Source organism: Brassica napus, chromosome C5 (assembly GCF_020379485.1).
Source record: "Brassica napus cultivar Da-Ae chromosome C5, Da-Ae, whole genome shotgun sequence".
NCBI lineage: Eukaryota > Viridiplantae > Streptophyta > Magnoliopsida > Brassicales > Brassicaceae > Brassica > Brassica napus.
Genome location: NC_063448.1, coordinates 43,012,958 through 43,037,117, shown reverse-complemented (window position 1 = coordinate 43,037,117; position 24,160 = coordinate 43,012,958). Strand labels below are relative to the sequence as shown.

The 24,160-nt window shown below is 36.1% G+C and overlaps 2 protein-coding genes, 1 long non-coding RNA gene and 1 pseudogene across 3 annotated transcripts; 1 reads left to right on the top strand and 3 right to left on the bottom strand.

The window, feature by feature from the left end:
* Nucleotides 1-8,307: 8,307 nt before the first annotated feature.
* On the bottom strand, nucleotides 8,308-9,617 carry LOC111206193 (annotated as a pseudogene).
* A 169-nt stretch (nucleotides 9,618-9,786) lies between these two features.
* On the bottom strand, nucleotides 9,787-15,135 carry LOC125586950. Its single transcript, XR_007323492.1, has 3 exons — nucleotides 14,574-15,135; nucleotides 11,269-14,356; nucleotides 9,787-11,088 (listed from the first exon to the last, which is right to left on the bottom strand). It is a non-coding gene; the product is annotated as an uncharacterized LOC125586950 (long non-coding RNA).
* Nucleotides 15,136-15,905: 770 nt separating this feature from the next.
* Nucleotides 15,906-17,864, top strand: LOC125586948 (cytochrome P450 705A22-like). Its single transcript, XM_048756890.1, has 2 exons — nucleotides 15,906-16,912; nucleotides 17,003-17,864. The coding sequence occupies exons 1-2, from the start codon at nucleotides 16,016-16,018 to the stop codon at nucleotides 17,633-17,635; spliced, it is 1,530 nt and encodes a 509-aa protein (XP_048612847.1). The 5' UTR covers nucleotides 15,906-16,015; the 3' UTR covers nucleotides 17,636-17,864.
* Nucleotides 17,865-17,879: 15 nt separating this feature from the next.
* Nucleotides 17,880-19,818, bottom strand: LOC125586949. Its single transcript, XM_048756891.1, has 7 exons — nucleotides 19,560-19,818; nucleotides 19,411-19,480; nucleotides 19,134-19,224; nucleotides 19,007-19,068; nucleotides 18,729-18,931; nucleotides 18,478-18,646; nucleotides 17,880-18,351 (listed from the first exon to the last, which is right to left on the bottom strand). The coding sequence occupies exons 1-7, from the start codon at nucleotides 19,605-19,607 to the stop codon at nucleotides 18,161-18,163; spliced, it is 834 nt and encodes a 277-aa protein (XP_048612848.1). The 5' UTR covers nucleotides 19,608-19,818; the 3' UTR covers nucleotides 17,880-18,160.
* Nucleotides 19,819-24,160: the final 4,342 nt, after the last annotated feature.

Genomic DNA, 24,160 nt, shown 5'->3' with positions numbered 1-24,160 from the left:
TTCTCCTATGTCGATAGCCCAGTTGATTCATGGGTGCTTGACTCAGGAGCGTCGTTCCACACCACACCGCACCATAACATCATGGAAAATTATGTTTGCGGGAAATTACGGAAAGGTATATCTTGCTGATGGATTACCTTTGGACATAGTTGGTATTGGAGATATCAACCTGAAAATGTCAGACGGACGTGTGTGGAAGATTACCAAGGTCAGACATGTGCCAAAGTTGATGCGAAATCTGATTTCAGTAGGTCAACTTGATGATATGGGGCACGATGTTAATTTTGGTGGTGGAGCCTGGAGAGTCAAGAAAGGTTCCATGGTGGTGGCTAGAGGTCATAAAAGAGGCACTCTTTATATGACGACGAGTTATCAAGACACTGTGCTGTTGTCGAGAATGCAAAACATACCAAGTTGTGGCATTGTAGGTTGGGACACATGAGTGAGAAAGAGATGAAACTCATGGTGGGGAAATGGTGCTCTTCCGGATCTGAAGACGGTGGATCATCAGATGTGTGAAAGTTGCATCCTTGGGAAACAGAAACGAGTTAGTTTCTCTAAAAGAGGAAGAGAGAGCAAAATCTGAGAAGTTAGAGCTGGTGCACACTGACGTGTGGGGACCCGCTCCTGTTGCATCGCTGGGAGGTTCATACTACTATGTGACCTTTATTGATGACTCCACAAGAAAAGTGTGGGTTTACTTCATGAAGAACAAGCATGAAGTGTTTTCGGTTTTCAAAATTTGGAAAGCCATGGTTGAGATTGAGACAAATCTCAAGTTGAAGTGTCTAAGGTCTGATAATGGTGGTGAGTACATCAGCGGCGAGTTCAAGAGATATTGCGCTGATAATGGGATCAAGATGGAGAAGACTATTCCTGGAACGCTTCAACAGAATGGAATAGCGGAAAGGATGAACCGAACCTTGAATGAGCGTGCAAGGAGCATGAGATTGCACTGTGGATTACCAAAGACGTTTTGGGCAGATGCAATCAATACCGCAACCTTCTTAATAAACAGAGGACCGTCTGTACCGTTGGGATTTAAGATCCCTGAAGAAGTTTGGAGCGGAAAGAAAGTAAACCCTTTCTTATCTAAAGGTGTTTGGTTGCTTAGCTTATGTTCACATTGACGATGCTGCAAGAAGTAAACTTGACTCGAAGTCTAAAAAGTGTTACTTCATCGGTTATGGTGACATGGAGTTTGGTTACCGGTTTTGGGGATGACGAAAATCGGAAGATCATCCGCAGAAAAAATGTTGTGTTCAACGAAGAAGCGTTGTACAAGGCTCTTAGCTCGAAAATGAAAGAGCCTGGATCTGTTGACTTAGATGATATCCTGACACCGGAGTTGCCACAGGATACCGCAACAGTAGAAGAAGAAATCTCTCAAGACGAGAGTGGTGAGGCTGAAGAAAGTGATGATTCTGAAGTGGTCCCATATACACCAGTCACGTAGTTACGACGGTCAAGCAGAATCATCAGAAAGCCAGTAAAATTCTCTCCATCACTCAACTACATTCTGCTCACAGACAGAGGCGAGCCTGAATGTTATGAGGAAGCTATGCAAGTTGATGAGTCGATCAAGTGGGAGCTTGCAATGAATGACGAGATGGACTCGTTTGTTATCCAATCACACGTGGGAGTTAGCAGATTTGCCTAAGGAGAAAAGGCATTGCATAACAAGTGGGTCTACCGAATAAAAGAAGAACCTGATGGGAGTAAGCGCTATAAAGCGAGGCTTGTTGTGAAGGGATTCCAACAAAAAGAAGGCGTTGACTACACCGAAATTTTCTCTCCTGTAGTCAAGATGGTGACTATTAGAACGGTTCTTGGGCTGGTAGCACAAGAAGATCTGCATCTTCAACAGATGGATGTGAAGACGGCATTTCTTCACGGTGATTTGGATGAGAGGAAATTTATATGAAGCAACCCGAAGGCTTTGAGATCAAAGGGAAGGAAAGCCTTGTTTGCAAGCTGAAAAGGAGTTTGTACGGCTTAAAACAAGCTCCAAGACAGTGGTATAAACGGTTCGACAACTTTATTAAAGGCGTTGGTTTCTTGAGGTGTGAAGCTGACCACTGTTGTTACTTCAAGACGCTTGAAGAGTCCTACTTCATATTGCTCCTATATGTTGATGACATGCTGATAGTAGGAGCAGACTTGCACGAGATCAATAGCTTGAAGACGAAACTCTCAGAAGAGTTTGCGATGAAAGACCTTGGAGAAGCAAGACAGATTCTAGGGATGAGAATCAGTAGGAGCAAGGAAGGTCTTAAGCTATCACAAGAGAAGTATGTGAAGAAAGTCCTCAAGAGGTTTAACATGGATGACGCGAAGCCAGTTAGTACTCCCCTGGCAAGTCACTTTCGGTTATCCAGAGAACAGTCTCCAAAGACGGAAGACGAGATGGCATGTATGGATAAAGTTCCATATGCTTCTGCTATAGGAAGCCTGATGTACGCGATGATATGTACAAGGTCAGACATTGCACATGCAGTGGGAGTCGTTAGCAGATTTATGAGCAATCCAGGGAAGGAACATTGGGAAGCCGTTAAGTGGATTTTCAGATATCTAAAAGGAAATCCAAGTTTATCGCTATGTTTCACGAAGTCTAAGACGGGATTGCAGGGATATGTTGATGCTGACAATGGAGGTGACATTGACAGCACGAAGAGCACAACCGGTATGTCTACACCTTTGGCGGTACTGCAATTTGTTGGGTTTCAAAGTTGCAGAAAATTGTATCTCTATCAAGCTGTGAAGCTGAGTATGTTGCTGTAACGGAGGCAACAAAAGAGATGATATGGCTACAGTCTTTTCTAGAAGAGCTAGGCCATGACCAAGGGAAAGGTGTGTTGTACTGTGACAGTAAAAGTGCCATCGACTTGGCAAAGAATCCAGTTTACCATGCTCGGACGAAGCACATACATCGTCGATATCATTTCATCAGATCATCGTTGGAAGATGAAATGTTGGTGCTTGAGAAGATCCCAAGAAGCAAGAATCTGGCAGACATGCTAACGAAGGTCGTGCCGTATGATAAGCTGAGGTTGTGTGTAACCTCAGTTGGCTTGTCAGAGTAACAAGCTGAGAAGACCTGCTACATCGATCAAAGTGTGAAGACAGATTGAAATCAATCTTCAAGTGGGAGATTGTTGATCAAAAAAGAACACGTTTTTTTGGTTTTTGGTTGGTAAGTTTGGTTGTTACACCAACTCACCACCAACTCACAAATCCCCCTCCTATAAATACATGCATGAAGGAGAAGGGGAAATTCATCCCAAACAAGAAAAACAAAGTAAGAGAGAACAAGAGAAGAGACGAAGAGAGAGAGTGCAAGAGAGAAAAAAAAAAACAAAATATCTTTCTTGTGAGAAATCTTTCTCTTTAAAAAATTATTAAGTGTAATTATTGAGTGTATTTGGGATCGGGTGTGAGTTGAGAGTTTGTAAAATTTCTCGGGTTGATAATAAAAGATCTGTAGCAGGTCCGGAGACGTAGGCAACATTGGCCTAACTCCGTTAACAATTTTGTGTGTGTTTCCCGCTCTCATAAATTCTGGTTTCCGCAAAATTTGACCGCGTATTTCCTAACATACATTACAGTGGTATATCTCCTGGATAATTTCCCTGAGACACTCGCAAAAGCGAGAGTCTTTGAGATTAAGTTATACGACCAGTATGAATGATCTCCAGAAGATGATAAAGTATGGCAACCAGAAGTTGAATGCTGCATACTATGAAGACCAAGAAAATTCCCAAGAATGTCATGTGTATCTCTGTTCTCGGTCAGTATGAAGAGACTTCATGCAATGTTCTTATATATTTGCATCAGGTAATTTTCTGTTGATTAATTTATCTGCAGGTGAATGCAAGTGGGCAGTTTGTTGGTCTTGCAAAGGTGATATATATGTTCGTTTGATTTCAACAAGAGTATTGGCAATAAGATAAATGGATTGGTTGTTACCGTGTGATTGCCAATCTTATAACTAGAACAAACCCATCACTAAAGTATATCAATATACCAAAATTGGGTTATGGTTTTAGTATTGTCTTATGAAATCAAAGCAATCTGATTACTCAATTAAAAACAACAGAAAATTATTTCAAACCACCATCCCGTTTTATTTAAATCTATATTGTAGATCAAGTGGTTAAGTAGTCTCTATGGGACAATTAAATATCGCAGTCCAAAGAATATGTAGTCGGAAAATAAAGTTGTGACATCACAAGCATTATCTTAAGATATATAAAGAAAAAAAATAAACACATTTTTTAAAAGTAATGCATTATAATAAACTGATTCAAATTTACAGAGAAACTGTTTCTGGCTTCATCATCAAATTTTACATTTTACTTTGACAACACAAAGAAACATAATCGTGAACTTACATACAAGAGCTGAAGCAAAACATTTCACCTACAACTAAAAGAAAAGCATCAAGAAAATCATACCGAAAAGAACCATTGTTCTTCTCTTTCAATTGTTTAAGAATTTAAAAGTACATAGGTTTGTTTTCCACCAGAATTAATAAAAAATATCATAATTCCCTATAAATAAGAAACTTTTGTACATACATTTTATATAAGTATAAACCAACCATTATATTGTTTGTTTTACATTCATAATTGAATTATCTTTATATTTTTTAACACTTAATATATTACGAGATTTAATAAAATTATATCTAAAACTGCATTCTATGAGACATATTTTATATACACCAATAATATAATAAAACTAATATGAGTGTCAAATTTCAAAAAGTTAATTAATGTGTATATACACTAAAATAAAATATTTTTATTTTATAAAAAATATATCCTTAAATAGAAAAGTCTAGGGAAATTCTCTCAAATAGCTCTTTTTAAGTTTTTGTCACAAAAATAGACTTCAAGAAAAAAGACAAAAATAGCCATTTTTTATTTTGAAAATTTTAATATTTATTTTTTATTTCTTAAAATTTGAAACTCTATCCCCAAAACTTCACCCCTTACTTCTAAATCCTAAGTCTAGATTAGTTAACCCTAGGGTACATTTTTACCTTTTAATAAAACTTATTTTGGTCATTTTCTTCATTGAGAGCTATTTTTGTGTCAAAAACTTAAAAAATTCTATCTTAAGTAATTTCTCAAAAATCTAATACAGAAACTTTTGTAAATTAATAACTATATAAATTAATAAAATACCAAAATACTAATATTATTAATTTATAGAATTTTTACATAATATATATCTAAAGTAGGTTTTTATCCTTTTTATTAGATCAAATAAGCAAGCAATGTACCAAAAATTGAACCATAAGCACATTTCTTAAGAACAACCAGTTTTTTAGTTAATTATCTATACATAATTAAAAGTCAGCCGGGTATTTCGGATATCAGGTAAAACAACGTTAATAAACATATTTTAATATTCATATAATCTGTATGCGGTAGTTTGGCACTTTTTAAGAAACTATATTTCTGAATGCCTAAATAGATCTTTTGAAAGTTATTTTAGAAAATTCGTTTTGTTTAGATCCAATTTTTAGAATACTATTTTCTAAAATTTAAAGTTGCTTGGAAGACAATGCATATTATAATATTTCAACTCTTTTTCGTCGCACATACTTAAGAAAAATATTTCTATAAGTTTACGAAAACAAATATTCTATAATGTATAAAATTTACTTAAAACATAAATTCAAAAGACAAAATCCGCGCGTAACGCGGTGAAAATATCTAGTATAAAAATATAACCAACCAAATCATATTTACGTAATTATAGTCAACATATCTTTTCAAACTAATACAAAATCTTTGTTAACCCACATTAATTATTTCTAATGATTTAAATGTTATCTTTGTCAATGCCAAACCATTCCATACATTAGTTAAAAACAAAACACAATGTATTTTTGACAATTCAATCATCGTAACGGCTAACTTTGCTCTCTCCAATGATCAAACTAGAAAAAATGCTAAATGTATTATGTTGTGGATTGTTGTAAAGTTTTTTAACAAGTTTAACGTGGTTGATATTGTCATGTTTTGTGAGATCGATGATCTATCATCACAGAAGGCCAAAACATATACCCTTTGTTGAACCATCTCCGCCTCACCCTTTGCTGAACCACTCTCATCTTCCTCCTTGTGCAGTGAGTCTATGGATCCGGTCGTTTCTCCATCGAATAATAGGTTTTCAAAGGCATCTTTGGTTACCTCCGGAGCACCAGCGAGGCGCTGGGTCACCATCGGAACCGGGCCTTGGGTCTCCTGCTAGTCGCCGACTGTGCTCGAAGCTGGGTTAGTTTTGAGATCCGAGACCGGAACACCAGACGCGTAGCTGTCGTCGCCGTTCCTGCACCTGGCGTCTCACTCCAGTAGGTTTCCGCTAGCTGCTTGTCCATGGTTTCGTAGAGCTTCTCCTCTCAGATCAAGTGAATAGGTGGTTCTGAGGTAAGCCACTGAAAACCTCTATTCCTTAGTTCAAGAGACAACAGTCATGGCGATTCCTGGTTCTCAATTTTCTTTCTCCTTGCTTCCGATGATGTTCACGAGGGATTTGAGGACAACCCTTTTCTCGGCGTCACCTGCAGAAAGATGAAGATTTTCTTTCACCGGTTGAATCGTCTGCTTCAAGGAGTCTGTTACTCCTTGTGCTTCATTTCTTGTAAACCTTTGCTCTGACAGTTAGCTTTTTGTATCACCAGTATCCTTGTTGTACCTATGTGTCGCGTGGCCGGATGGAGCCTGAATAGACCGCCTCCGCTTGACCGTCGGTGTGGAGTCGGGTCTACAACTTGCTCTTTGTCGAGATAGCTAGAGGTTTGTCCTGTTGATGACCTCCTTCATCGGTGTCCCGGGGTGGAAGCGAGCCACCGCCTTTGAAGCTGTGGTGCCACTTAGGTGAGTTCGACGGAGCATCCTTTCAGTCTATACTCTTGATCTGCAGGCCAGTCCAGCTATGCAAGAAGTGCTTTGGTTTTAGGAGTCCTAGAATTCTAGTTAGTTTCAAGCTGTCCATGTTCTTGGAAGTTTTGAGCTAACTTATTAGATTTTTAGGGGCTTTTAAAAAAAAAATTGCGGCCCTTAGAAATCAGATTGGCTATTAAAGCAGATCTTTGTGCAACTAATATTATAACCAAACCTTCATTTCTGTGGAATGATATTTACAATTTAGTAAAAAAAAAACCAAACATATACATTATGTTTCTTTAATTATATTTTTTCCTTGGACATATCTTTACTTTTAATATAAACCTAACATAAACAAACCAAACAAAACCACAATAGACCATAGTTTGTCATACATAAAGCTTCAACAATCCTAATACCGTCTCCAATGGTGCATCATTTCGAGTGAAACATCAAAAAATGAAAGAAAACATTTTCTAAATAGTACATCATTTTGAAAGAAAAATTAGGTTATAATAGTATCCGTTCAAATTTAAGAAAACACTATTCACAATCTCATTTCTACTACTAAACTTTGTATTAACAAATTGATCCTTAAATTTTTATATAGTTTTTTTTATATCTAAAGAGATTAAATATTTGTGTTTTTATACTTAATTGAAATTAATAATACTTTCACTAATACAATTATAATTAAATATAAATCATTGTTTATTATTTTAGAAAAGAAATTTATGTATAAAATAAAGTTTTATTTAAAATAAAAATTATAGTTGGGTAAAATTTGTAAGTTTCTAAAATACATAGCATTATTAGAATTGATAATTAATAATAGAATATACTTGGAGTATTCTATTTTGAGGGAATAAATGAAAATAATCATTGGAGTAAAATAAACTCATTTTGAGTATACGGAAATTTTTTATGACAACATTAGATATGACACAGAACTGGGCCTAAATGCATATAGGCCTGAGACTTCGAAAAATTATGCTATTATTAGACGTTAATTCCAAGTAGAAATAATTAAGACCTGATTATGGCAGTTTCTTAGCTAGGGTTTTTAGTGTAATTAGAATTAAAAATAAATCAAAATTAGATATTATGAGAAGAAACGTGTCTTAACCAGGGACAATAAGACCATGATTATTGCAGTTTCTTAGCTAGGGTTTTTAGTGTAATTAGGATTAAAAATAAATCAAAATTAGCTATTATTAGAAGAAACTTTTCTTAATCAGGACAATAAGAAACGTTTCTTAACCAGGGACAATAAGACCACCATTAACGCACAACCCTAATGTGAGGTGCTTATTTATTTATTTTTTATTTTTTTTTTTTTTGTCTGAGAAAAAAATTAAAAAAAATTAAAAAGGTTAACTAATCGCGGACCGTCACGTGTTAGTGGGGCCTGCAAACAGTGCAAGTATCAGAAAAAAACGCTGCTTATTTTGGAGTTGAAAGCATCGTGGCGTATACTGTTTTGTGGGGCCTACACTTAAATCCGCACCTGCTTTGCAGATGCTCTAAGAAACGTCTCTTGATCAAAATTGGCCTTCTTCTCTCCACATCTCTCGACTGGGAATTGATCGATACCTATCAATCTCGCCGGATTACCAACCGCCGTTGTACGTACGCGGCGGCACATCCTTAAGCACCACCGAACCCGATCCAATCTTAGCCCCCTCTTCGATCGTAATATTCCATGTTCCTCCGAGCGTCATGCCGTGGAGAATCGAGACGTTGTGTCCGATCACCGCCGTCTCTCCGATCACCACCCCCATCGCGTGGTCAAACAGAATCCCTTTTCCGATCTTGGCTCCAGGGTGAAAGTCGACGGCGAAAGCTTCTCTATTTTGGATGAGTAAAGCGAGGATTTTTCTGTCTTGAGTCCAGAGCTTGTGAGCGATGCGATGAGCTTGACAAGCGAGAATGTTCGGTGTCTTTCCTTTGCTGCTATTAGGTCTCGCTTCACCGAGTCCACCATCTCTGGGCTTTCTTTTAAAACGCTGATGAACATCTCGAGAATGGTGTTGCTTGGTAAGGTTGAAGTGCTGAGCTTTACTGAGAGAATGTTCGCCAAATCAGAATCTAACGACCGGTGCGATGTAATGGAAGCGTGATAGTAGATTGACAAAATGGGTTCTTGCTCTACGTCGGATTTGGCTTCTTCAAGCATCTTGACCCAGAAAACGAAAAAGAAATCAAAGGTTATCTCTTGATCTTTTGGGTTATCTTCTCTTAGATGTTGTATACTTGTAGTTGTAGTTGTAGATGAGTCCTTGCTTAGATCAGTAGATGTTTGCTTTTGAGTTTTGGCAATGTAATGGTGTTATCAATGAACTCTGGACTTGATTTGTATTCGGTCAGCTGTGAATTTTATGATTTTGAATTTGATTTTGAACAGATTACCAGTGGAACTGAGTAGCTTTGTTTTGAGTGCGGGTGCTGGGTATTAGTTCTTCAAGGTTAGTCTTTTCCACCTCAAAACGAGTTCTTCCTTAGTAGTAACATTGTAATCTCTTTATTAATCATTCTTTAAAGTTTTTTTTTTTTGTTTCATAACCTCCTTTGTTATACATATTACAGTGAGGAATTCTTCAAAGAAGCTGGCCAAGTTGTTGACGTCAGATTTGGTATGTCAAATGATGGTGATGGCAGATTCCTTTGCTTTGGCATGGTTGAGTTTGCAACTCCCAGAGAAGCACAGAAGGTACTCATAATTATAATAAGAGAATACATACGATTTTTGCTGGGTTTTAAACTGTGCCTGAGTTAGGAATCGTTTGTATTATCTTGTAGTACTACTAATAGTTAGTTTTTTTTTGTTTTGAAAGCTTTATACATGTATTCATCTGATAGGTTGATTGCTGATTTAACCCATGCACTGGAATTTCACGGTAGACCTTTGCTCGGTCGTCCAATGCGTCTTGAGGTTTCTCAACAGAGGGACAAAGACACACTTACACTCCACAAAGCAGCAGGTAAGTTTTAATTATTTTCTTCCATGTCTTCTTGGAGCTGGTTTCTTTTTGTGTGTGGATGATGTTGTTCTTGTGTTTATGGTAGTGACATGGAGCATGGAATATCATTTTTGACATTGTAGTTGAAGGCCTAGTTTCACTTCCACAGGTTCTTTAGTTAGGAAAGCGCCAAACTTCTCATTTGAATGTTAGTTCACATGTATGCTTAATAATATACTCGTTACGTTGTGGTTATGGTTTAAATAATATACTCTTTTTGATGTCTCTGGATGTGTTGTACTTTGTTCTTATGGATTTGATCAACTTGTGTGGTAGTGGTCGGAATGCTTTTTATCTTTAAAAAAATAATTTTTTTTTAAGAACCCCTCAATAAGAGACTTGCATCGGAGACGCAAAATTTTCGAGTCTCTTGATTATGTCTCTTAACCTCACATTTACTACTTAATAATATTAAACAAATACTAAGAGACTCTAAAAGGGCTTTAGGATAACCAGAGAGCATGTCCATCCATTAGAACCTTTAATGGGCTCTTAGGAGTAAATTAATAGTTAATAAAGTGATTTGAGTAGTTAAGAAGTTCTAATGGGCTCTTAGAAGTAAATTAATAGTTAATAAAGTGATTTGAGTAGTTAAGAACCATTGTTTGTGGAAATTATGTTTTCCTCCTCCAAAGGGGTTCTTAAATAATTTTTTTTAAGTAGAATGATTTAAAATAAAAGCATACATTAAAATCACTTAATAAAAATGACATAAAAGCATATTAAAAATACAAATACAAAGCGTAAACGAGAAAAAGCCGATTAGTTGAAATCTTGATTTGTTCCAAAATTTTGCCATATATGTTCAACCAAATCAGCTTTCAATTATTGATATATTGTATTATCACGAACTCGATTCTGAATGCTCATCATATTGTCGAGATTTGAATGCATATCTGTAGAATACGTGAAATCCACTTGTGAACTTCGGTTTGATTCCGGTTGTGCGAAAACTGATACATCAAACTGAGTGTACCCATCTCGTTCGTCTTCTACGATCATATTATGTAGAATGATACATGCTCTCATTCTCTTTTCAATTTTTATTTTATCCCACAAAAGAGCTGGATTTTTTACTATGGCAAATCGAGCTTGCAAGACCCCAAAAGCACGCTCGACATCTTTACGTACAGCTTCTTGATGTGTAGCGAATAAAGATGCTTTCGGACCTTGCGGGAGTGGAATAGATTGGACAAAATTAGCCCATTTTGGATAAATACCATATGTGAGATAGTAAGGCAAATGGTACTCGTGTCCGTTGACAATGTAATTAACTTTTGGAGCTCGACCTTGTAATATATCATCAAAAACCGGTGATCAATCAAGAACATTGATATCGTTTAATGTACCTGGAGGTCCGAAAAACGCATGCCATATCCAGAGATCTTGTGAAGCTACAGCCTCTAAAACAATGGTTGGCTTTGCCTGATCCAGGTGTATATTGACCTTTCCATGCGGTCGGAAAATTCTTCCACTCCCAATGCATACAGTCGATGCTTCCTATCATCCCGAGAAATCCGCGTATCTCTCCAATATCGAGTAGTCGTTGAAGATCTTCTGGCGTGGGTCTTCTTAGATACTCATCTCCAAATAAATTTATGATTTCTTGAACAAAATGTTCCAAGCATAAAAGCGCGGTGGTCTCACCAAGTCGGAGGTATTCGTCGACCGCATCAGCTGGGCAACCATATGCCATCTTACGAATTGTTTCCGTTGCCTTTTGTAATGGAAAGTGACTGAACCTTCGCGTAACATCTCTTCTTTGTTGAAAGTATGGGATTTCAGCGGAGAGTCGATCAACAATACGCATGAACAAGAGCTTGTTCATTCTAAAACGGCGTCGAAACATGTGAGAAGGATATGTTGCATCTTCACTAAACTAACCGTTCCATAACTGCTCGTGTCCTTGTTCTCGTTGTCTTTCAATGTAGGCTCTTTTTTTTGACCTTGATGCTTCTTGACCTTGAACATAAAGTTGTTCGAATTGTTGATCGAAAAGTTGATCAAATGTTTCATCCATCATATCTTCAAGATTATGAGAAGAAGAAGAAGAAGTCATTTTGAAGAGAAATGGTAAGAGAGAAATGGTAAGAGAGACAAAGTAACTCAACTCTTTGATTGGAAAATGGTAAGAGAGAAATGGTAACATCAAGTCATTATAAAGTAGGACAATATGATTTACACTCGGACTATCAATTACACTTGGAAGGCACAATATGTTTTTGATAACATCAAGTCATATTAAAGGAAAAAATAAGAAACGTATGGCACTTGGGCGTCACATGCAACGGCTGCTTTATTTTCTTTTGGTGTTTGTTTGTGTCACATGCTACTGACTTCTTCTTTTTCTTTTGGTGTTTGTTTGTGTCACATGCTACTGACTTTATTGTTGTCACAAGTTGTCTTCTTGTCCTGCAAAAGCATCAGTTACTATACACACGTAAAAGCTTCAATTACAAACTTATGCATCAATTACAATCCTAACCGAATGATCACAATCCTAACCATCAGTTACTACGTAGAATACAAAGCCAAAACTAGTTCGAACCGAGCTTGTCTGATCAACGAAACAAGTAAAATGCATAGAGAACAGAGAGGAAGACTAAAGATAGGAAATATTGGCCATAAGAGACTCGGCCAACACTTCACCTCAATCTCTGTTTCCACAGAGTCAACTAGATTCAAGCTTATTCCGCGGTTTTAAAAAGTCTTGTCTTCTACTGTGCTGCTGCAATTAGCCAAACATAAAACGTTAACAAAACACACCAAACATTGAGTAAGAAACGTAACCAGCTAATATAGTTATCTGTGACTGCAAAGCCTTGCAAGAATTAATTTATCAATCTGTGGAAATATTATACATTCAAACAAGTCATTATACAGACTCGAGATACATAAGAAGACAACAAAAGCAAATGCATACAAACTCGTAATACAGAGAAACAAACTAACTTGCCTATCATACAAAAGCATTAACTCAAACTCAGACACATAATAAGACAAGGTTAAGATCCATAAACTCAAATTAACTTGCCAACATATCATTAATAAGCTTGTTTTTCAAAGCAATCTCTAGTTCAGTTAATGGCTATGTCTTGGCAATTAGGCTGTCAAGCAATTTGTGCTTGTTAAGCTTCTTTTTCAATACATAGTCCTTTTGCATTATCTCCCACAGGTTCTGAAAGTCCACACACGCCTTCCCTTCTGCTTTGGAAGTCTTAGCCTTGCTCACAGCCTGTTTACCTTTGCCTTTTGCAGCTTTGACACCAATAGGCCGAGCCATTGATTCATCTTCTCCAAGGCTACATGGCACTGACGTTGATGACTGTGTTGAATGGTCATCAAGCTTTCTTCTCTTAGAGTTCACATTCTATTTACTCGGCAGACCTCCACACCATTTCTGATCATGCCTAAGCTCCAACCATGCATGCTCAAGTGTGAACTTGCTCTTGTAATCATTGAAGAATATTTCAGGGGCCATCTTTAAAACATCATTCTCACTCTGGCCACTGGATTTTTGTTTCGTTGCAGCCTACAAACTTGCACACGCCCTCATTGATCTTCCCCCACCTTTGTTTACAGTGAGATGGCTCTCTCTTTTGCAAACCAGCAAGCTATGGACTTGAACCAAAATAAGCAGCAATTCGTTTCCAAAACGCAATTGCTTTCTGCTCATTTCCCACGACAGGATCTTTGGAGGTGTTCAACCAAGCACTGATGAGCACCTTGTCTTCAGTTGGTGACCATTTCCACCTTTTTTTACGGTCAGACACGATGTGGCACTCTTCGTTTGCACCATCAGGCCATCCAGTACCAAAGACAGACGCATCAGAGGCAAAGACTTCAATACTAGGTTCACGACTAACAAAAGAGAAGGAGGGGTTTGGTTGTTGACTGTTTAAGAGTGTTTGAAAGCTACAAAGTTCACTAAATGGATCCATATCAAAAGAGAAGAGATATGAAATGAGGAAGGAATTAACGAAGGAGAAGGAATTAACAAAGGAGAAAGAGAGCTTCTTCTGTTTTGTGAAAGGAAATATCAAAAGAGAAGAGATATGAAATGAGAAAGGGAGAGTTGGTCGCTTTTTAAAGCAAACTAATGAGAGTTTAGTAGGTGTTACGTGTTAATGGCCATCAATGTATCTACCTAAAACTAAACCAACCAAGAAAGTCAATGATTAATCTACCTAATTATAACATAACCAAGTACATGATCCTAAAGTCCATTTAATTCAATCCTAAACAATGTCTAACAAGCATTAATGGATTGTCTACTAACCTCTGAATTTAAAGAGAGATGGTTTGACGTGTTTGCTCCGCTTTGATGGAGTTTTAACCGTATCTTGCTGCTCCCTGCAAGACCTTTGTCTTCTTCAATGTTATGTGTCTTCTCCTTTACTGTCTCCCACGCCGCTGAACCATCCGAAACTGCTACAACTGTTTTTCAAATCAAAACCCAAGACTCTAGTTTAATCACAACACACTTTTTACTTCAAAATTAAGACAAAGCCACGAAACTTGGAACACATTAAGACAATGAAGATTTAATCAATCAACTGTTTTGGATCAAAACCAGAGTTTACTCAAACTTCAAAATCAAGACTCAAAACGATACTTTAAAACATCACAAAATAAAACAGAGTATAGCAATGACCTTTGTAAGTGCACTTTTGCAGATGGCCAGTGATGATTTGGCAAGTTTAATCATCGGATTCGACAACCAAAACCGAAACCACAGTTGTCGGAAGATACTTCTCCCACCTGACAACCTACGATGATGACTTGCCTCTGTAGCTCTGTTCATCATCGTCTCCATAGTCCGTTCGTCGCGACTTCAAACCACGACTGCCCCCATCGATCTGAGATATACAGAGTCAAATCTCATCATCGAAACAAAATTTTGGATAATAATCGAAGGAATTCAATTCACGGGAACAAAAATATAAAAGAAACCGAACCTTTATGGGGATTGCATGGACGATTCTGGAGGAGAACTTCAACGAAGAAAGAAACGAATCAAACGTCTTCTCTGTTGGAGATTTTCACAGAATCGACGAGGCCGAGAGAGACCCGACGATGGGATACCGACGAAATTGAACATGAGAAAGTCAGAATCGACGACGAGAAAATGGATCGAATATCATCAAGCTTTGGAGATTTCGACAGAATCGAACGCGGAGCGTCGATGAAATCGAAGAGGAGAAAGACGAACCGAGCAAGAGAAAGAGAGAGGCTCAATTTTTTTCCCTTTTGTCTAAAATGAACCAACCAATTCCCTACTGCCACGTCTGGGGTTTTTATCAATCCTAAACTTACCTAATTAAGGATCGGTTCTGCCTAATAAACACCATTTTTGATTTAATTTCTGGCCTTTATTACTTTAGAACCTCCTCCTCAACCTACCGATGGAGGTGATCTAAATTGCTTTATTGGTGGTGCTACTAGACGCAGATAAGATCCGTTGTTCAATTCTTCCCCGTGATAATATAAATTCTCATGGTTTTGGGAATAAAATAAATAATTAGGTTTTAGGCCTTATAATTTTCAGACCGGGTTTGCCTGTTCTTACTAGTATCTCGAGTTCCAAAAGATCCAGACGCTTCGCCAGGCTTGGAAATTACTAGAACAGTCTTGAAAATTCTCAAGGTTCTGGGGATCAATTAGGCTTTAGGTTGCATGTTCTTGCCTGTATTTTGAATTCCCAAAAATCCAGACGCTTCTTCAGGCTTGGAAATTACTATAACAGTTTAGTAACAATTTGTGATGAGGTACAAGACACCCTACGGTTTTGCATCCACAAGACTCACTCCATACGCATGTGACGGAAAAAATATAATAAACAACTTGCAAGGCTCCAATTATGTTGGCAGATAATAAACAACATAAAAACAAACCAAATTATTATATAACTCCAAAGGGGAAAAGTTCCAACTTCTGACAAAAAATTAATGTATATACACATGAGTTTATCCATTATTTCACGTCCAACAAAAATAATAATAACATGTATTAAGCATGGCCGTACAATATTATATTCAAGACTCTCTTTGATAAGGAAAATATAACGGCATCTCCTTCGCTTTTTGAGCAACAACTATGGAAGTCGACTTTCAGAACTCCTTAATTTTCGTCCTCCTATGCCTCTTGTCACTTCTCTGTTACTCTCTCTACGTCAGGAGACCACAGAGGTTTGATTTGCCTCCGAGCCCTCCCTCTCTCCCACTCATTGGTCATTTTCACCTTATACTCTCCCTTCTTATCCACAAGTCTTTCCAGAAACTCTCCTCCAAGCACGGACCACTCCTCTACCTCCGCATCTTCAATGTCCCCATCGTCCTCGTCTCCTCATCCTCAGTAGCCTCCGAGATCTTCAAGACCCACGACCTGAACGTCTCGTTCCGTGGCCTCCCTCCGCTCGATGAGTCACTCTTGTTCGGATCTTCCACTTTCCTCATGGCTCCCCATGGAGATTACTTGAAGTTTATGAAGAAGCTCCTCGTCACAAACCTGCTCGGATCTCAGGCACTCGAGCGGTCACGATGCATCCGTGCCGATGAGCTGGAGCGGTTTTACGCTAACCTGCTTGGCAAGGCGATTAATAAGGAGATGGTTGATATTGGCAAGGAAGCAATGAAGGTCAGTAACAAGATCATTTTCAAGATGCTCATGGGAAGCAGATATTGTTTGGAGGACGATGGTGAGGCTGAGAGAGCCAGGGGTTTGGTCATTGAGTCGTTTTCCTTGCTAAAGAAACTTGCCTTGGCAACCCTGCTACGCAGGCCGCTCGAGAAGTTTGGAATCTCGCTCTTCAGAAAGGATATACTGAGTGTTTCTCGCAGATTCGACGAGCTGCTAGAGAGAATTCTTGAGGAACACGAAGAGAAGCCAAGCGAGCATCAAGATGCAGACATGATGGACGTATTGTTGGAAGCTTTTCGAGATGGAAATGCAGAGTATAAGATCACTAGGAACCATATTAAGACTTTTTTCATTGCAAGTGTTTCTTCCCCTCCTTAAGAAATATTCAAAGTAATTATCTTGACTAAGAAGTTTTTTACTTTTTTTTTTTTTTTACAAGTGCAGGAACTTTTCATTGCAGGGACTGATAGTATGGGGCAAACTACACAATGGGCAATGGCTGAGCTGGTGAACAACCCCAACATTCTTGAGAGACTGAGAAAAGAAATTGAATCAGTTGTAGGGAAAACAAGTTTGATTCAAGAAACAGATTTACCAAGCCTTCCTTATCTGCAAGCAGTGGTCAAAGAAGTGCTTAGACTGCACCCACCAGCTCCACTCTTTGCAAGGACCTCCAGAGAGCAGTGTAGAATCAGAGGCTTCTACATACCGGAGAACACTACACTTTTGGTTAATGTTTATGCTGTGATGAGGGATCCTGGTTCTTGGGAAGATCCTGATGAGTTTAACCCGGAGAGGTTTCTAGCTTCTTTAGGAACCGGGGAAGAGGATGAGAGAAGAGAGCAAGCACACAAGTACATTCCTTTCGGGGGCGGAAGGAGAGGCTGTCCTGGAGCAAATCTAGCATACATCTTTATAGGAACTGCAGTTGGGATGATGGTCCAATGCTTTGACTGGAAAATCAAAGGGGGCCAGGTTAAACTGGAAGAGGCTGCTGGAGAACTGAACCTGACTATGGCTCATCCCCTTAAATGCACTCCTGTAGCTCGACCAATAAAACCCCTTGGCTTCAAATGACCTGCAGATAGTACCTAGTTCGTAGGTTCTTGATGATGGGTTAAGAGTAACAAGGAAGCCTCTGCGTTGAGATCTTATGTTCATCTTTTCTTTAGAGACCTTTGCGTACACATGGTATTAGAACAAGAAAGGTTTATGTCTTTATATGTTTTGCATTCAATTTATCTTTCTGGTTCTTAAATAATAACATCCAAAATTCCAAAAATTATCAAGGCGTTATTTCTGTGCATACTGGCTTTTAAAGTGTTGAATCACACAAAATTCACATTAGATCAAAGAGTATAGGAACTACAAGAGAGTAGGTGCCGAGAGCAAAGGACGATTAAACATCTTGAAAAGGACACAATAAGTCTGCATAACCAATGTCAAAAGCTAAACAGGGATACAAACATTTCTATAGATACATGAAAACTTCCCTAACGTTTTGACCCAAACTAAGAAGCCATCAAAGATGATGAAGCCATCAAACTAAGACGCCATCAAAGATGATGGCGGAAATTAAGGGAGGCAGATGTACATTACCGATCAATCCCGGGGCTTAATGACCCGAGAGACTCTTTCGAAGAAGAGAGGAGTCATACTTGTGTTAAACTTTATAACATCTCTCATCCAGTTGGGCACAACTCTTTCAAATGTCCCCAGCGATACAACATTGTAGAGCAGCTCAGCTTCTTCACCAGTTGAGTTATCTACCAAAGTTAAGCTGAATGATAGACCTGTCATGGTCAAAAAGCCAGGGAGATGGTTCATCTTTTAGAGCTGAAGTAAATGACAGGAAAGTGTATGCATTTTACTTGAAAGCAAGCATACAGTGACATAAATAATATGCCAAAAGGAATTACCGCTTGATGGATGCGAGGCTATAATGCAGACTCGTTCGCCTTCATTGTTAGTTGACAGTTTCATTCCTGTCAATTGTTCGCTAAGAGCTTGGAATGGAGAACCAGTAGAGCTACTTGATCCAACGTCGGCTGTTTTAGGGCATTGGGGTTGAGAAACCAAGAGAGTTTCCTGGAAACAAGAACAAGAATTAGTGAGCAAAAGTTGATGACTCAGCTTAAGGAAGATGCTATGCAAGGCTATTTGTTAATACCGTAGTTGATTCATGAGGTATGCTAACATGAGGAGATACCATGTCTGTTTCTACCATATCATCCTCTGTCAGCCTTCTACGTTTCCCCATGCTTCTAGTAGTAACTTGAGGAGATTCGGGAGTCTTTTGTTTTCTTCCACTTTGAGGAACTCCCTCTGAGATAAGCTCTTTAAGCTTCTCAACTTGCTCCGAAAGTGCCTTGTCTGTAAGATAAAAAAAAAAAAGTTATGCTCAGTTAGTAAAATGATGCAGAAAACAAGAAAGGCTCGAGATCTTACTCTTTCGTTCTTCTTCAGCAAGACGGTTTTGAAACTCCAGACGCTCCTCGTGCCTGGCGGATCTGTGGACCAAAGAAAGCCATATTGGTTTTCACATTTCACAGTAGTAACACAGGGTAGCACATACCTGATTTCAGTTATCTCATCCCTCATTCTCCTTATGATCTCCTTCGAATTATGGTCTTCACTTCTCAAATGCTGCGTCAGGGCCTCTGACGCTGCAAAAGGCCAAAAGAGAGTTTACTAATAACAGACTCGTTATATTAATCCCAAATGTTTACAAGGCAGCTTATTGATGCTCTACTGTCTTTAACTAATTAGCAATTCTAACTTAACGAGAGAGAAGCTAGTAGCAAGTGAAGAGACTGAAGATGTTAAAGGAAGAGACTTTCTCAGAGTGGTACCATCAACAAAGCGAAGGAACTTCTCTTCTTGTTTCTTATTAACTTCATCCAATTCCGAAAATTTCCTCTCCTGGAAGCGCAAAAATAAGAGATCGAAATGAGAGTTTTTGTAAAATTCGAAATCCGAGAAATTAGATCAGAAATTAAACCTTGAGGGTGGTGTATTTGTTGTAGAGCTTGGCGTACAGAGCTTCCATCGACTACACACGACGATGAAATGGATTCAAAATTTTTCCAGACGGTGAGTGACCGTTTAAAACCAAAAACCTAACGCGAACCAAGAAAAGTATTAATTAGGGATACGTCTCTTCTACGTCGGGTTTTGATAAAATCGTTTTCTTTTCTCTTCTTTAAGCTTCGTTCGAATATTTTAGGACAACAGTCGATTTGGTTTTAGTTTGAATTGGCTATCCCACTAATATCCATGTATTTATAAAAGCTGATTAGATTTAATTATTTATTTATATCCAAACCATTAAAAATTACAAATTATCACAAATCAAAATATTTTTAATTATCTAAATTAGCAAAAATATGTTATACAAAGTTATTAATTTAAAATAGATGATTAATCAACTAAAGATTAAGTGTACTCAAAATGAGCTTAGTAGATATTTGTATTAATCATCTTCTATGTATTAAAAGAGAATCAGTTGTCATTAATGCGTTCACACTATATTCGCTGCGTGGCACTTCCATATTGATTTCAATTGGATTATACTGACGTGTTGGTCTCACAATTATTTAACAATTAACGCGTTTACATACTAAGTTTTTTTATTTCTACAGCAGACAATTTAATGTGTTCACACTTATTTTTTAATCAATTTATTTTTAGTTCCTACATTTTTAACTTTTGTATTAGTGAACTGAAATATCTCTGTACAATATCATTTTTGAAAGAAAAAATTTATTAAATCATTAAGATTCGCATCAACTAAATTGCTGGAATGAGAATGTTTTTAGAAATTAAAAGTTTCGTATCTTGCCGGACTTAACCATGATTGAGGCTTCTTTACACAAATGTAATAAATAATTGTGGATGATTATGAATTAAAGAAACTGAGATAAAAAAAACACCATACACAATGTTGGATCTTTAGTTTACCCAAATATTATTTTTCTTTACAGAGTTTTTATATCAGACCAATAATTAGAAACATAATCAGATTGCTAGAAAAACCATAAACATAAAAGCTTTAAAAGAAATGAAAATTCGTGAAATCGATTGAAAAACAGAATTCATGTGATGAGGGAATAGATCACATTATTTTTCTCGCAACTCTTAACACTTTTCACTCGATTATATTGTGTTTTTATTATATTTACCAAGATTTTTTATAAGAAAATACGCATTATTGGTTATTGACTATGTCAATTTTTCATCATGCCCAACAATATTGAAACGACGCCCAACGATTTTTATTGGTATTCTTAAAGTATGATCCAATAAGTATGTATGTTAAATAAGCCTAGAATATTTGTTACACATTTATTTTATTTTTCTTTATATTAGTAGAAGAAAATAAGTCTGGGTAAAATATTTGGATACAAAGAACCGAACCGAATCAGATTTGAAAATAATATTAAAACATAAACTAAAACTGATTAAGTAATCAGATGAATCTTAAAGTTTAAATATCCAGAAAACTAGACTCGAATCTGATTACTTAAATATATTAATTATTTAAAATCTTATATCTATCAGATATTCAAAAATATGAAAATATCTAAAAATTATCAACATATTCACAAGTATATATCTTAAAATAACAGAAAAATGTTCAAAGTACTGAAAATACTTATTTGTTCTCCATCCAAATATTTAAATTGAACTAGTTTTTATATAAATTCAAATATTTAGTATTATATTATTCAAATTTTATCTTTTATATTATTTTATTTTGGATTTTGAGTATTTAAATATATTTAAATTTTTGTTAAAAAAATATATAATTGAAATGAGTAACCGAACTCGAATCCGAACGAACCTGCAATGATTCGAACCAAATTCAAACCAAAATTTGTTAATATCTGAATACGATTTAATTCGAACTCTAAAAATCTGAAATCCGAGTAGATTAAATCAATCTGAACGGATATATGAGTGTCCATCTATAGAAAAATGTATACAACATATCCATTAGTATAACATATAATAAATAATCTAATAAACTATTTCATTATGCGCACAAGGCGATTTACTAACTAGTTACTATTAAAACATGAGTATTTTTATTTTAGGCCCTTAATGAAAAACACTATCTTACATAAATTAAATTTACTTTTACAAATGTATTATAAATTTTATTAATGGCATTTAAGTCTTTTGGTTTTCGGATCTAAAACTATATATATATAACCATTAATTTAATTCATCACATGACCAATTAAGAAAAATGAAATTGCCAAAAATATCATTTTCAAAGTACATTTTTTACATGTTTACACTAAACACTTTTACCTTCATCTTTAACGAAGGGTAAAAGACATTTATAACCTTTTGGTAACTTTGACAAAAAAACATATGGTTAACCAATCTAAACTTAAAACATCAACTCTAAACCCTAAATCATCAACTCTAAACCATAAACTATGACACATCAACTCTAAACTCCGAAGCATCAACCCTAAACCCTAAACCTTCAAATCTAAACCCTAAAACATCAACTCTAAACCCTAAACGTAAACCCTAAACCCTAAATCTAAACTTAAAACATCAAGTTTAAACCCTAAATCATCAACTCTAAACCCTAAACCATGAAACATCAACTCTAAACCCTAAACTCCGAAACATCAACTTTAAACCCTAAACTCTAAACCTTCAAATATAAACCCTAAAACATCAACTCTAAACCCTAAACATAAACTCTAAACCCTAAACCATATATTTTTCTGAAATTCGAACCCTAAACCCTAAAACCCTAAACCTTCAAATCTAAACCCTAAAACATCAACTCTAAACCCTAAACATAAACCCTAAACCCTAAAACCCTAAACTTTCAAATCTAAACCTTCAAATCTAAACCCTAAAACATCAACTCTAGGGTTTTAGGGTTTAGGGTTTAGGCTTTAGGGTTTAGAGTTGAAGGTTTAGGGTTTAGGATTTAGAGTTGATATTTTAGGGTTTAGGGTTATTTTTTTAGGGTTTAGGGTTTAGAGTTGATGTTTTAGGGTTTAGGGTTATTTTTTTAGGGTTTATGGTTTAGAGTTTATTTTTAGGGTTTAGGGTTTAGTGTTGATAGTTTAGGGTTTAGTGTTGATGGTTTAGGGTTTAGAGTTGAAGTTTAGGGTTTTGGGTCTAGGGTTTAGAGTTGATGTTTTAGGATTTAGAGTCGAAGGTTTAGGGTTTAGGGTTTAGAGTTGATGTTTCGAGATTTAGGGTTTAGAGTTGATGTTTCAGGGTCTAGAGTTTGTATTTAAAAAAAAAAATGGTTTAGGATTGATGGTTTAGGGTTTAGAGTTGAGTTTTAGGATTTAGGGTTTGAATTTCGAAATAGTATAATTCGAAAAAAAATTAAAAAATTATTTTTTATTATTTTATTATTTTTATTTATTTAAATATTTATTTATTATATATATAAAGAACAAGGGCATAAGAGTCTTTTGCCACTTAATGAATAAGATATTTTTTAAAAAGTCCTTTTAGTGATGGTAAAAATGAAAAATGGTAGCATAAAAGTGGTAAACATGTAATTTTCCCTTAAGAAAACTCATTCCAACAATTATAAATTTAATTTTCTGAATGGGAAACTCATTGTAATAGTATTGATTGTATTTAAAATATAGAGATATTAAAATTAAATCGTAATTATATGTATAAATTGAATCCAAACTATTTTTTTTCAAAAACAAACAAATTATTAGTTTATGTAGATATTATGTTTAACATTTATAGTTAACTAAATTATACTCAATTTAATAATATTTTTAATTTTAAAACTCACAAATGTAACCTTAAAATAATAATTATAAAATACCATAATATAAATAAAATGAATTTTACTTATATGACAAATCAAATAGTTTATTCAATTATATATACTATTAAAAATTATATGAGATGTTTAATCAATTTTTAGAAAAATATTATCAGGTCAACCGGTGTCGGTTCACAGGTTAGTTGCGGGTTTATAAGTTTATCAAATTTTAAATTAACGAGTTTTTCATTAAATCGAAATCGGATTGTGTTCACCGGGTTTGCCGGTTCAACTGCTGGTCCAAATCGGATATGAAAACACTATTTATATCTTAATTGGTCTATAAACCACATATGTTTCCCACTAAAATGAGTTAAATATTTTTTAAAAATAGAACGCTTTCTTCGCACCATTTACATGTAGATGTATTAGTCCTCAACATTTAGAATTGAAATTTATTAATTTCATAAAGAAAATTTTTTATTCCATTAAAAATTTATACATTCCATTAAAAATTTATACAAAATTGCTTGATCATATACAAATTCTCGTTCTCTGAAAATATATTTTGATTTTTGGTGTTTTGGTTCTATGAATTTAGAAAATGTTCACGCATTTACAAGTTTGGTTCAGTTTCAGTTGGGCTATTTTGAGTCTGGTTCAAATAGCAAAGTTAAGAACTGGTTAATATCTAAAAAAAGTGGGTCCAATTCTGTTTTGGTTCGATTTTAGTTTTTGGTTAATTTCAAATTTATAGGAAAATGCCGGATATTTTGGGGGTTTTCAGTTTACATACGGTAATTTGGGTTGTTCGGATAAAAATATCAGAT